Source organism: Homarus americanus, unplaced genomic scaffold (genome assembly GCF_018991925.1).
Source record: "Homarus americanus isolate GMGI-L3 unplaced genomic scaffold, GMGI_Hamer_2.0 scaffold15611, whole genome shotgun sequence".
Classification (NCBI taxonomy): Eukaryota; Metazoa; Arthropoda; class Malacostraca; order Decapoda; family Nephropidae; genus Homarus; species Homarus americanus.
Genome location: NW_024713033.1, coordinates 18,616 through 32,535, shown reverse-complemented (window position 1 = coordinate 32,535; position 13,920 = coordinate 18,616). Strand labels below are relative to the sequence as shown.

Here is a 13,920-nt window from a genome sequence, read left to right as displayed (position 1 = left end):
TGAGGTGTGGTTAGGTTAGGTTAGGTGTGGTCAGGTGAGGTGTGGTTAGGTTAGGTTAGGTTAGGTTAGGTGTGGTCAGGTTAGGTGAGGTGTAGTTAGGTTAGGTTACGTGTGATTAGGTTTTGCTGCATGTAACCTGGAGGATAACTAGGATTATTATCATCGTTTGGGTAAAATTGTTTTAGTAATTATCGCGTTAAGTAGTTTTTTTGCGAGTAAAACGTAAAATATTAATAAAGAATTATTATTTGTAGAATTATTATATGCTAGATTATTGTAAATATTAATTAGATTATTATAATTTTTTTAAATATATAACAAGGTTAATGTTAATATGTAGTTAGATAGATTAAGAAAATTCTATCCACACATCTAAAATGTATATATATATTTTTTATTTTTTTTATTCATAAGTAAGTCCTATTTTATACATATATCCTGGAAAATGCTGAATATTTTGTTTTTCACTATTTTGCAATTCGAGTTTAATCTCATATACCGAGGAATTTTTTTACGGTATATTTTTTTTAGTTAATTTTCAAATACCTGTAAGTTGAATTTTTATATTGAATTATAATATTTAAAATTTTTACACGTATAAAACCTGCATAATAATAATGATAATATAAGGAATCTACCTGAGCCGTGTGTGCATGTTTGTATGCGTGTGTATGTGTTTGTATGCATATGTGTGTGTGTATACATGTGTGATGTATCATGTATACGCATGTGTTAACGTATGTTTGTATGTATGTAAAGTATGTAATGTATGTATGGATGGATGGATGGATGGATGGATGGATGGTAACATAAGGTTGTAGCAGATGATAGTTGTGGTTGTGAAGGAGAGAAAGAGAGAGAGAGAGAGAGAGAGAGAGAGAGAGAGAGAGAGAGAGAGAGAGAGAGAGAGAGAGAGAGAGAGAGAGAGAGGCGTATTACTGGAGGACTCTGGAACATGATGTTAAAGGTGGAGTGTTGAGGTGACCTGGAGGGAAGAGAGAGGGAGCTAGGAGGGAAACGAGAGGGAGAGAGAGAGAGATTGAGAGCTAGAAGAGACGTGAGAGAGGGATGGGAGTGACGGGGAGATGAGTGGGAGGGAGAGAAGAGAAAAGGAGCTAGGAGGGAAGTGAAGGGGGATGGGAGTGACGAGGAGCTGAGAGGGAAGGAAATGAAGGGGAGCTGAGAGGGAGGGAGTAGGGAAATTGAGTGTGGCTGAGAGGGAGCTAGGAGAGAAGTAAGAGGGAGGAAGAATATAACATGAAGGTGAACGAAGATATGTCGGGGTTATGTGAGCTGTGTTTGTACTCGCCAGTTACTCTTGAGCTGAGAATGTTTCAATAGATTTACTGTGATAGAATCTTGTACCCTGAGACGAGGAGCTGAGAATTAGCCAATCATCATAGTTTTCCCGTGTTTATCGGTCAGTGGCAGCCATTAATTGGTCAGTATCGATTCGTTTAGCCATGTGGAGCCAATCAATGGTTAGTATCCCTATTTTACGATGGAGAGCCAATCAGCGTTGAGTATCGTAACAATTAGCAATCAGGAGCCAATCGGTGGTCAGTAACCTAATTTGAGGATGGAGAGCCAGTCAGCGTTGAGTATTGTAACATTTAGCCGTCGGGAGCCAATCAGTGATCAGTAAGGTAATAGTTACTCATGGAAATCCTATAATCGGTCAATATAGAAAGAGTTAGCCACACAAGAGCCAGTCTGGGATCAGGGATCAGTATCACGACATTGGCCCATGAAGAGCCAATCAGGGATCAGCATTCCAATTGTTTGCGGAGTGCCATCCACTTGACTAACAGGTCAAGGAGAGAGAGAGAGAGAGAGAGAGAGAGAGAGAGAGAGAGAGAGAGAGAGATGCCCAGTCAATAGCCCTATGAAGAATCGAAAGCTATTAAATAGATTGGTTATACATTCTTGAAGGCTCACCAACCTGTTAGTCAGCCAGCCAGTCAGTCAGTGAGAGAACCAGTCAGCAGCAGAGGGGCCGGTTGGTTCATCCTCACCAAACTATTGTATTCAAATTGAGGCCACATAGTATAGCCTTGGCTGGGACAAAGGCAGGGGTTGGATGACGACTGAACACACTAACACCATTATTGCTACCACCACTACCACCATTATCACTACCGCTACTACCACCATTACCACCACCATCATCATCACCCCCTCCATCATCTTCGCCTCTATCAACACCATTACTAACACCTGGTCGTTCCCATTGGTCATGCTGCAATGGCAATTATTTTAATTTTGTGTAATCTGTCTTGTTCACCTGTCCTGCCTATCCCCCCCTCTCTCTCTCTCTCTCTCTCTCTATTCTCAGCCTCTACTACTGTTTTATCATTCTCTTCTTTTTTCCTCTTCCTCTTTATATCTTCTCATTATTCCTCATTTTCCCTTCTTAGTTTTATTTTTCCTTTTCAACCCATTTTCCTTATTCCATTCTCCTTTCCCTTACATGTCTTCTCACTCTTTATTTTTCTCATTCTCTTTCCTTTGCAGTTTTTATTCCCTCATCCATCCACACACTCGCAATTCTTCTCTCACCTCTCTATCCCTTCCTTCTATCTCCTATCCACTTTTTTTTTTTATCCCCTAACCCTGTGTTACGTCTCTACTTTGAAATATAATCAGGTTTTTAATTCATGTTAGCGGTGTCTTGCAGTTAACGCTACAGAATCTACAGATCGATAATGTAATGTAAGTTTATAGATATTATTTATTTGTGTATCGCCACTGGTCAATGTGTACAGTGAGCAAGAATTAGGTTTGTACATTAAAGGGTTAAAAGATTACCAATCGAGGTTAAAGTTCAGAAGCAAGTTGTTTTTATACCCGTCGGCCATGACTGGTGGTTAATACCTTGATACCTATTGTCTGTCTGTCCATATAATTATTTAAAATTTATGCTTGATTCCTCCCAAACAAAGATAAGTAACCCAAGATACGTATTTTTTTTCTTTAAACCTTTCGAGTCCTGGAGGGTTAAATCATCTTCCTGAAAAGAGCTAAACCATCGTCCTCTAAAGGGTTAAACCATTATCTTCAAAGGGTTAAACCATAGACCTCTAAAGGGCTAAACCATCGACCTCAAAGGGTTAAACCACCACCATCAAAGGGGTTAAACCATCGTGCTCAAAAAGTTAAACCCCCATAGGCTGTAGATGTTCCTTTTGAAGGCAGAAGCTCCTCGGGTTTCCTGTTGATGGTATAATTTCTTGACTCTCTCTGGCTTAAGGTTATGTGTGTGTGTGTCTCAGGGTAATACTTGTCTCTCGGGGGTAATACTTGTCTCTCGGGGGTAATACTTGTCTCTCAGGGGTACTTGTCTCTCAGGGGTCTCTCAGGGGTAATACTTGTCTCTCAGGGGTCTTGTCTCTCAGGGTAACTTGTCTCTCAGTTGTCTCTCGGGGGGGTAATATTTGTCTCTCAGGGTAATACTTGTCTCTCGGGGTAATACTTGTCTCTCACTGTCTCTCACTTGTCTCTCGGGGTAGTCTCTCAGGGAATTGTCTCTCTCGGGCAATACTTGTCTCTCAGGGGTAATATTTGTCTCTTTCTTGTCTCTCAGGTGTAATACTTGTCTCTCAGGTCTGTCTCGGGGTAATACTCGTCTCTCGGGGTAACTACTCTCGTCTCTCAGGGGTAATACTCGTGTAATACTTGTCTCAGGGTAATACTTGTCTCTCGGGGTAATACTTGTCTCTCGGGGTAATACTCTCGTCTCGTCTCTCAGGGAATACTTGTCTCTCATAATACTCGTCTCGGGGTAATACTCGTCTCTCACTCGTCTCTCAGGGGTAATACTTGTCTCTCGGGTCTCTCGTCTCTCAGGGGGTAATACTTTCTCGGGGGTAATACTTGTCTCTCAGGGGTAATACTTGTCTCTCGGGGGTAATACTTGTCTCTCGGGTAATACTTGTCTCTCAGGGGTAATACTTGTCTCTCAGGTAATACTTGTCTCTCGGGGTAATACTCGTCTCTCAGGGGTAATACTTGTCTCTCAGGGGTAATACTTGTCTCTCGGGTAATACTCTCTCTCTCTCGTCTCGGGTAATACTCGTCTCTCAGGGGGACTCGTCTCTCAGGGGGTCTCTCAGGGGTAAATACTTGTCTCTCTAAGGTAATACTTGTCTCTCGGGGGTAAGAGTCATTATTTACAGTACTAGACCAGTTCTCTCCTATTTCATTATATTCCATTAAGAATTCTACCTTCCGGAACACAGGAGGCAATCCTACCTTGCCTCACCCTCTCACCACCCCTTGCCCCCACCTTACCTCCTCAGCACATCCTCCTCACCTCACCTCCCCTTACCCTCCTCACTTCCCCGGTTCCCCTTCACCTCTCATCACATCTCCTCCCACCCCCTCACCTCCCATGACCTCTAATCTCCTCCTCATATCCCCCCTCGCCCTCTTCCCCCTCACATCCCGTCATTCTCTCACCTCCCTTGCACCCCCCCCTCATTTCCATATACAGGGTCAGGGAAAAAGAATGCCCAGATTTGAATATATATATAATCATTTGGGTATTCTATTTTTCGATGACCCTGTAGATGTCTGGAGTACTCTGGGCTCTCGCTACTGATGCCTTGACCCGACAATTGTCTCTTAGATATAATAATGCAGCTCTTAATTAACTGGAATCGATTTGTTTTTCTTGTAGTCGTCACCGTCTACCTTCTTCCATCACCTCCTGGAAACTGGCTAGGAATTAGTCCATTTGTTAAGGGAAAAAAGGACAAATTAAAAAAGTTGATTTTTTTTCTTTCATCTCTTTCTTTATTTTTCTCTCTCTCTCTCTCTATTCTTCTTCTCTTTTTTCTCCTCTAATCCCCATACTCCTCTTCTTGTTCTTCCCCATCCTCCTTCCCCCCCCCCTCCACCCCCATCTTTCCTATCCCTCCGCCCTCCTCTCCTCCCTTCATCCCTTCAATTCCCCCTTCTCCTCCTCCTTTCGCCTCTTTCTTCTTTTACTCCCCTTCCTCTTCCTTCTTTACCTCCTCCCCATCACACTACAGAACCATAGATCTTATATCAGTAATCCCTTCAAAGTTATTAAGATTATCTCCAACAGACAACTTTGTGTGTGTGTGTGTGTGTGTGTGTGTGTGTGTGTGTGTGCGTGCGTGCGTGCGTGCGTGCGTTTCTCCATCAGCCTTCTTGTCTCCTCTTACTATGTGGCAGCTCGTGACCCTTATTATTATTATTATTGTTTTTGTTATTGTTGATTCATTTGTTGTTGTTATATGGCTTCAGAATAATCTTTCACGTCTCATTTATTTATTTATTTATTCAGTTTGTGTTTATGGAATCTTTTGTATAACTCGGCGGTCGTCTCTATAGGGTCATGTACAAACAGTTAAATCACACTCATTGTTTACTTTCTTGTCAAGGATTGGCATACATGGCTCTATCGCTCATTTGTTGGTGTTAGTGAGTTCATTACCCTCATTTTTATAGTAATGATGACCTCTCCTTAGCTTCATACCCTTATTTTTATGTTTATGACCTCTCAGTGACCTCATACCCTCATGATCTCTCAGCATCACCATGATCTCTCAGCACCCCCATGATCTCTCAGCACCCCCATGATCTCTCAGCACCCTCATGATCTCTCAGCGCCCTCATGATCTCTCAGTAATCAGACACTCCAGACACTCATCTCTCAAAACCTCGTCTTTGATGTCTGTGTCACAAGAACCTGAAGAAGATTCAATCAAGCAATGTATTCTGTATTCTTTGAACTAAATATCCCTCTCAAATGTCCCTCTCAAACTCCTCCTTCCCTCTCTCTTCTCCATCCATCTCTCCCTCCTTTCTCTCAATCCTGCCCTGCCCTGCCCTCCCTCCTCTCCATCCCTCTCCCTCCTCTCCATCCCTCTCCCTCCTCTCTTTCCCTCCTTCTCCATCTCCTTACCCTGCATTATTCCCTCTAGCTTAATGGTAATTGGTGAAGCTTAAAACCATTACACCACCACCACCACACATTGGCTCACTTCTCAACAATAAGTCCCCAGGAACAGTCATGAATTTAATAATGATATTTAATTGATAGCGAAGATAAATATTACATGTTGCAGGGTAATATTTAACCCAAGGGAGAATATTACAATTAAAATGGAGAATAGTTACAGCCACGAGATGTAATATTTTTTAGGAAAGTTGGAGTAGAGGTTTGAGGTCTCGATACAATAGTGTTGAAGAGAAGTTGTAAAAAAAAAAAGAAGGAAAATTCACTAATAAAAAAAAGATGGAGGAGTGGTCGTGGTCTTGTTAACATTACGTTCAGGTTTAGTTCCGGTTTGTGAAGAGGACGTGTGTGTGTGGGGAGTCTCTCTCTCTCTCTCTCTCTCTCTCTCTCTCTCTCTCTCTCTCTCTCTCTCTCTCTCCTTTAAACTATTTATAATATATTAGTTCATCGTCACGAAAAACGATAATAATTAGCAGGTGAGAATAAATTACTTAGTTGTGTCCCCGAGCCGAGTAATCATCATCAACAACTTCCTAATCACCTCTAACGAGTTATTAAATTGTTAAGTGCTGTTTAATGGCCATTGAATGAGTGAGCAATTATCTGTTGCTTAGAAAAAATAAAATAAAGAAGATTTTTTGCGTTATCTTTCATTAGTGTGATTTTAGTTTATATAATGAAGTATTTTTCGATATCTGGCTATCCTATCAACTTACAGGGTCCCTTGGTGCTTGTGTTTACAGGGTCCCTTGGTGCTTGTGTTTACAGGGTCCCTTGGTGCTTGTGTTTACTGGGTCCCTCGGTGCTTGTGTTTACAGGGTCCCTTGGTGCTTGTGTTTACAGGGTCCCTTGGTGCTTGTGTTTACAGGGTCCCTTGGTGCTTGTGTTTACTGGATCCCTCGGTGCTTGTGTTTGCCGAGTCCCTCGGTGCTTGTGTTTGCAGAGTCCCTCGGTGCTTGTGTTTGCAGAGTCCTTCGGTGCTTGTGTCTGCAGAGCCCCTCGGTGCTTGTGTTTGCAGAGTCCCTCGATGTTTGTGTTTACATAGTTAAGAGCGTCACACCTTCAAAACTTGAGCAAGTATTCCATCACCTTGAGCACGCCACTGTTCTATAAACCACGTTCACCCTGATTCAGACTGGCAGGTGGAATTGTAAAGGACGGGTGGTGGACGGCCGTGATGCGTCATTTTACAATTCCACCCGAGGGAGGTGTTGCAGAGGACGTGGTGAAGAATACTGATGTGTCTCCTGTAGGGTTGACGGAGTACAGTACATCCCAGTGTTTTGAAGGTGTAACGCCCTTAAGAAATTCTGTAAACCCATACATTAAGGAACTGTAAATACGAGCATCGAGGGACTCTGTAAACACATACATTAAGGAACTCTGTAAACACATGCATTAAGGAACTGTAATTACGAGCATCAAGGCACTCTGTAAACACATACATTAAGGAACTGTAAATACGAACAGTAAGAAACTCTGAAAACACACCAAGAAAATGTAAACACAAACATCAAGTGAATGTAAATATGAACAGTAAGGGACTCTGTAAACACGAACATCAAGGGGTTCTGTAAACACCGTTATACACAGTGCCTGCCTTTCCGGTTTCCAGATATCAGCAAGTTTGCTCGTTCACCCGGACAGGAGCGAGCTGACGTTGATAACTACTGGTATAGATATTCACAAAGGGAATTATTGATATTTTTTGTCATAGGTCGTGTTGGTATAGATAGCCGGAAGGGAGGAAGGGAATGCTACAATACATAATTTTTTTGTAAATATTGCACGTATGAATGTCTGTCACAATGGATATAATACATGCTATTTCATCCAGTCTGGCCTGAAGATGAAAACATTTCCATATGTATAGAATAAGTTAAAACTCCATCAGAAGGGTTTTTGAACATTTGCCACAGAAAAAGATTATCGATTGATCTCCCCAAAAAAACTTTCTTCTTTTCAGGGAACTAACGGGAGGGACAGCTAAAGACCCTCACAAACCTCACCTCACGATACTCAATGTTTACACACACACACACACAGATGCACATAGTTACACATAGATACACATAGATACACACATACACAAGTACCATAAACAGTATTGTGCTCACATGTGAAACTGTGGTATAGCGCCTAACTACGTCTGCTTAATCTTCCTCGAGTAAGACCTTCCATTCTTCAGGCGTCGATACATGTAATAGGTTGACTAATTTATGCATTTATGGCTTTGATAGTTAAGGAAGCTCTCAATAGTTAAGTGTTTCAAGGGTCATGTTTTTGCTCTTGTGTTGTTCCTCTTGTATAAGTTCCTCTTGTGTTGAAATATTTTAGTGATCTTGTCCTTGTTGATATATGTCTAAGGTTTAATATAATGTTTTAATATGAGCAATAATATAAATGTTTGTGTAATATTAAATGATATATTGATATGACTTGGCTAACAGTTAATACCTTTTTTTATGGAATGTTGTATTATTGATGGTCCTCCTCCTCCTCCTCCTCCTCCTCCTCCTTTCGTTTCTGCCCTGCTCTCCCCTCCCCCCTTCCCCTCCCCACCTGCCCGTCATGCCTCCTATTGCACTGTGAGGACGAGGTAGTCAGCCGGCGGGAGGAGGTCATGTGTAAAAGGTCACCGAGGCGAAAGGTCAAATCCAAAGGTCAACTACACGACCACTCAAGCTCAAAAATTCACCTGGAGAAGAACAAGCTTACAGGTTGAACTGATCGAGGTCACTTGAATGACGTCAGATCTAAGAGACAGACAGGTGGATAAGAGGTCACATGCCTAAGGAAGTTGGTCAAGGGGTGCCACTTAGTTCCGCGAGGTCAAAGGTCGTGTTCTCATCGGGAAATCTGAACACCTTGATGACTTCTAAGAATGACCTTGTTGTGATTACCGGTAGACTGTGTGCATGCGTGTGCGTGTGTGAGGATGGTGACTTACCGGGAGGAGTTGTCGTGTTGTATGTAGATATGCAGTTTATAATTGTAATACCTGGAAAGAGAGAAGCAAAGATGAAACACTCACTCACTCACTCACTCACTCACTCACTCACTCACATGCTTACTGTGGTTGTGATTCCGAGATATAAAGAAATTGTTTACTACTCTTGAGTGTAATCCGTGCTAACTGATGAACCAAGCCGTGAGCACCTGTATTGTCGTCACTAATGATGTGTTAAGTTTTAATGACGTGTGTTTGTGGTTTTATGAAGTGGGTGTATTGATCGACCTGGTTGTGGAGTGTGGCTGGGTGGATGACTGAGTGGTTCCCATGCAGAGTGGGGGCGGGGAGGAGGATACCAGAGTGTGTGGGGAGGTTACTGTGGGAGGAATACCAGAGTGTGTGGGGAGGTTACTGGGGAGAATACCAGTGTGTGTGGGAGGGATACCATTGTGGGGAGGTTACTGTGGGAGGGATACCAGAGTGTGTAGGGAGGTTACTGGGGAAAATACCAGAGTGTGGGGGAGGGATACCATTGTGGAGAGGTTACTGTGGGAGGGATACCAGAGTGTGTAGGGAGGTTACTGGGGAAAAATACCAGTGTGGGGGGAGGGATACCATTGTGAGAGTGTTACTGTGGGAGGGATACCAGTGAGTGTGTAGGGAGGTTACTGGGGAAAATACCAGAGTGTGGGAGGGATACCATTGTGAGAGGTTACTGGGTGGGTGCATACCAGAGTGTGTGGGGAGGATACTCAGGAGTATGTGGGGAGGTTACTGAAGAGGGATACCAGAGTGTGTGGGAGGTTACTGGGGATACCAGAGTGCAGGAGTGCTTGCCTGCAAGGGTGTATGGAGGAGGCAGGCAGGTGGTGGAGGTGAGGGTGGAGGTGAGGGTGGTGGTGAGAGGTGAGGGTGTGGTAGAGGTGAGGCAAGTGTGAGGGTGGAGGTGAGGGTGGTGGTAGAGGTGGAGAGTGGTGGTGGTGAGGGTGGTGGTAGAGGTGAGGGTGGTGGTAGAGGTGGAGGCAGGGTGGAGTGTGAGGGTGGAGGTGAGGTGGTGGTAGAGGTGAGAAAGTGTGTGCGGGAGGGTGAAGGTGGAGGTGAGGGTGGTGGTAGAGGTGAGGGTGGTGGTGGTGAGGGTGAAGGTGGAGGTGAGGGTGGTGAAGGCGGCGGCGGCGGCGGCGGCGGTGGTGGTGGTGGTGGTGGTGGTGGTGGTGGTGATGGTGGTAGTGGTGGTGACCGTGCGCGACCCGCCTTGTGAATGAGCCGCCTTAATTGTGCGGTTGTTCTGGGTGGAATATGGGTCATTATAACCATGGTTTAGGTTGGATGGTATGACAGTGTGGTGATTGAGAAGGGGGGTTGAATGGGTTGCGGGAATGCGTGCAGAAATGCGTGAGGAGCGTGCGCGAGGGATGGGTGCGCGAGAGGGAGGGTGCGAGGGTCAGTGTGGTGGCGAGTGCGGCGCGAGAAGGATGTTGTGGGGCGCGGACGGGCGATGAGGACGGCGTGGCCAGAGTGCGACAGTGATGCTGCCGTGTGGCGTCCTGATGGAGAGCGTCGTGCCGCCAGACACCATGTCCACCCCAGACCCCGCTCCTCCCTGCAAGCGACCCGCCAATAACAGCGCCGCCCGTGGCACACCAGACTCTACCCGGACAGTGCCCACCCACGGTGCCGGGGGTCCCAGCTTGCCTCTTCCTACTTCTGCTTCCTCTCAGCCCCGAGGGGCACCTAAGAGCAGCATCTCACCCATGTCATCCCCACGCCCACAGAAGAGTACACCACCGATTTGTGTCTCCCCAACTCCAAAGTTGCCACCACCACCCGCCAGCCCCAGTGGTGGGCGGAGGTCCCCCATTAGGGGCTCTCCAACGAAGGCTCCGAGCCCCGGCAGTCCTCTGCTGGCCAGAGACCAAAGTTCCCCGGCCAAGGGCACGGGCGCCGCTAAAGGTGGTCAGGCCAAGACCTCCCCGGTTCCTGCCACCACCATTTCCCAGGCGCCTGCCACCAAGACCTCCCCGGTTCCTGCCACCACCATTTCCCAGGCGCCTGCCACCAAGACCTCCCCGGTTCCTGCCACCAAAACTTTCCAGGCACCTGCCACCAAGATCTCCCCGGCTCCTGCCACTACCATTTCCCAGGCGCCTGCCACCACCATTTCCCAGGCGCCTGCCACCACCATTTCCCAGGCGCCTGCCACCACCATTTCCCAGGCGCCTGCCATCAAGACCTCCTGGTTCCTGACATCAAGACCTCCCCTGGTTCCTGACACTAAAACTTCCCAGGCCCCTGCCACCAAAACTTCCCAGGCCCCCTGCCACTAAAACTTCCCAGGCCTGCCACCAAAACTTCCCAGGCCCCTGCCACCAAAACTTCCCAGGCCCCTGCCACCAAAACTCCCAGGCCCCTGCCACCAAGACCTCCCCCGTTCCTGCCACCAAATTTTCCAGGCACCTGCCACTCAAGATCTCCCCGGCTCCCTGCCACTGCCTCATTTCCCCAGGCGTCTGCCACCACCATTTCCCAGGCCCCTGCCACCTCCAAAACTCTCAGGCCCCCTCACACCAAAAACTCCCAGGCCCCTGCCACCAAAACTCCTCCCAGGCCCCTGCCACCAAACTCCCAGGCCCCCTGCCACCAAAACTCCCAGGCCCCTGCCAATTAAACTTCCCCAGGCCCCTGCCACCAAACTCCCAGGCCCCCAAGCCACCAAAACTTCCCAGGCCCCTGCCACCAAAACTTCCCAGGCCCCTGCCACCAAAACTTCCCAGGCCCCTGCCACCAAAACTTCCCAGGCCCCTGCCACCAAAACCTCCCAGGCGCCTGCCAACGCACCCGTGACCTCCAGTACACCTGTGAGCGTCACCGTCAGCGGCAGCACCACCACCGGCGGCGCAATGACCAAGTTCTTGTCTTCTACCGGAGGGGCGAAGAGCGGCCAAGGGAACTCGCGTAGCCCACGGGTGCCGCCCCCGCACCGCCTTATCCGTCAGCACTCGCTGGCGGCGGTGCTGGGGCTCTTTCGTGGGCGGGATGAGCGTGGTGTTGGTCTTTCCGAAATACCAGATGACTGGCACACCGTCAGGGAGGAGCCGGAGGATCTGGAAAGATCTTCAGGCAGCAACAACTCTCGCTCACACTCGATCCCGTCCACTTCGGTGCCGCACCTGCCGCAAGATGCTCGCCGCAAGCGACGCAGCTCCTGCCATACCGATATTTCAGGGATGACACAGATTATTCCCATCATCCCACCTCACGCTATCAAAAAGAAACCTCTGACCAGCGAGGTAGCAGCAGCGGCTGTGACGACTCGTCGGTGTTCCCTGACGCTGCCGTATGCGAGGCTGTATGGGTCGTGGCAGAGCACTGTGTCTGCCCCTGGTAGCCGCCATGGTAGTAACGAGATGCCTCCTTCGGCTGGTGTCTTACCTCGCCGAGGACCATCTGTACAGGTGGAGATGACCCATATAGGGGGAGGCGCCCCCGCCCTCCCTAACAGCTGCACTTCTGCCCAGGCGACATCGACGATGACCGTTACGTCGTCGACTATTGTTACCACCTCCTCCATGACAACCTCCTCCTCGACAGCCCCTCTCCTTCCCTCCACCCCCCATGACCTCCTGTGTGACACTGGTCTTGTTACCCTGAATGAGGCTATCACTCAACTCCTCGCTTGCACCTTACAGAAAGTTCCCATGAAGGACTTCGGGTCGGAGGTGCGTGCCTCCATGGACATCGCGCACTTCCTGTCCCAGGCGACGCTGGCGCTGGACATTGTGGAGACCTCCCTGGAGGGCATCTGTGACATGCTCCTCACAAAGTTGTTGGAGCAGGACGAGCCTCTCTGCTCTGTAGCTGAGGCCAAGTCCATACTCTTCACCCACGACACATGTGAGTACTCATATCCTTGTAGTATGATGCGGGGGACACACCCACCGGCCCACACATAGGTGTCTCGTTGTGTTCAGTGACCGTGTGACTCAGCGTCCACGTGTGTCACTGAGTGCCCATGTGTGTCCCTGAGTGCCCATGTGTGTCCCTGAGTGCCCACGCATAAGGGAGCAGAGGGCAGATGGGTGTTGTGCTGCAGTAATGATTAAGGTGTGTGTGTCCCCTCCCACAGGTGTTTAGGCTCATCATCACGTCTTTTTGTCCCAGGATGAAGTACCGTATTGGAGTGCGGTTCACAACTTCCATCAGCTCTTCTCTTAAACTTGTTGTGTCGTGTTCACCGGCGTTTAGTTAAGAGTTGTCAAAAACTGTCATCGTAAATTAACTGATAGAATATTACAGTGTCAACGAAACTATACGGCATAAACTAACATTTATTATATAACGTCAGCAAAATTATACGACTTAAACTTCCGATTTATTTTAATTCAACGTCGATGAATTTCTTACAGATAGCTTTACTGAACAAATTAATGTTGCATGGCTTGTAAATTTGTCGATCGGTTCAGCCATTTTTATAGTTCCGAGCGCATTGTGGTGAGTCAACGTGGAATCTGTGGTCACTTTACTGTCCATTGCCCATACCCTTTCCTCAACATTGTCGTCCTAACAGGGTTAATACAGCGTATGCAAAAGGGTTAAGCCGTCATCTTGAAAAGGTTAAACCATATCCCTGAAATGATTAAAACTATTATTCAAAGGGCTAATTTATTGTTCTCTAAGGGGTTAAACAACTATCGTCTTCAAAGATTAAACTATGTTCCTCAAAGGGTTTAAACCATTGCCTAAAGGTGATTAAACTATCATCTTCAAAGAGTTAAACCATTACCCTCAAAAGGTTAAACCATCATTTTAAAAGGGTTAACATTGAAGCCAAAAGTTAACATCGTGCGAGTGGTTTAGTTGAAGTATAGCCACCATGCAGCGTCTCTCCAGTTATTGTGTTGTAAATCAAGTGTTTGGACAAGTTAAACCTAATCTATAAACACAATAACGTATGATACATTGACTCTAATAACGCGTGAGATAT

At 46.8% G+C, this 13,920-nt stretch overlaps 2 protein-coding genes across 2 annotated transcripts; both read left to right on the top strand.

Moving 5' to 3' along the window:
- Positions 1-10,465: 10,465 nt before the first annotated feature.
- LOC121865563 (proteoglycan 4-like) lies at positions 10,466-11,263 on the top strand. The gene has a single exon (XM_042365083.1). It carries the CDS (start codon positions 10,466-10,468, stop codon positions 11,261-11,263), a length of 798 nt encoding a protein of 265 aa, XP_042221017.1.
- A 375-nt stretch (positions 11,264-11,638) lies between these two features.
- Positions 11,639-12,889, top strand: LOC121865555. Its single transcript, XM_042365073.1, has one exon. The coding sequence runs from the start codon at positions 11,837-11,839 to the stop codon at positions 12,887-12,889; it is 1,053 nt and encodes a 350-aa protein (XP_042221007.1). The 5' UTR covers positions 11,639-11,836.
- The last annotated feature ends 1,031 nt before the right edge of the window (positions 12,890-13,920 follow it).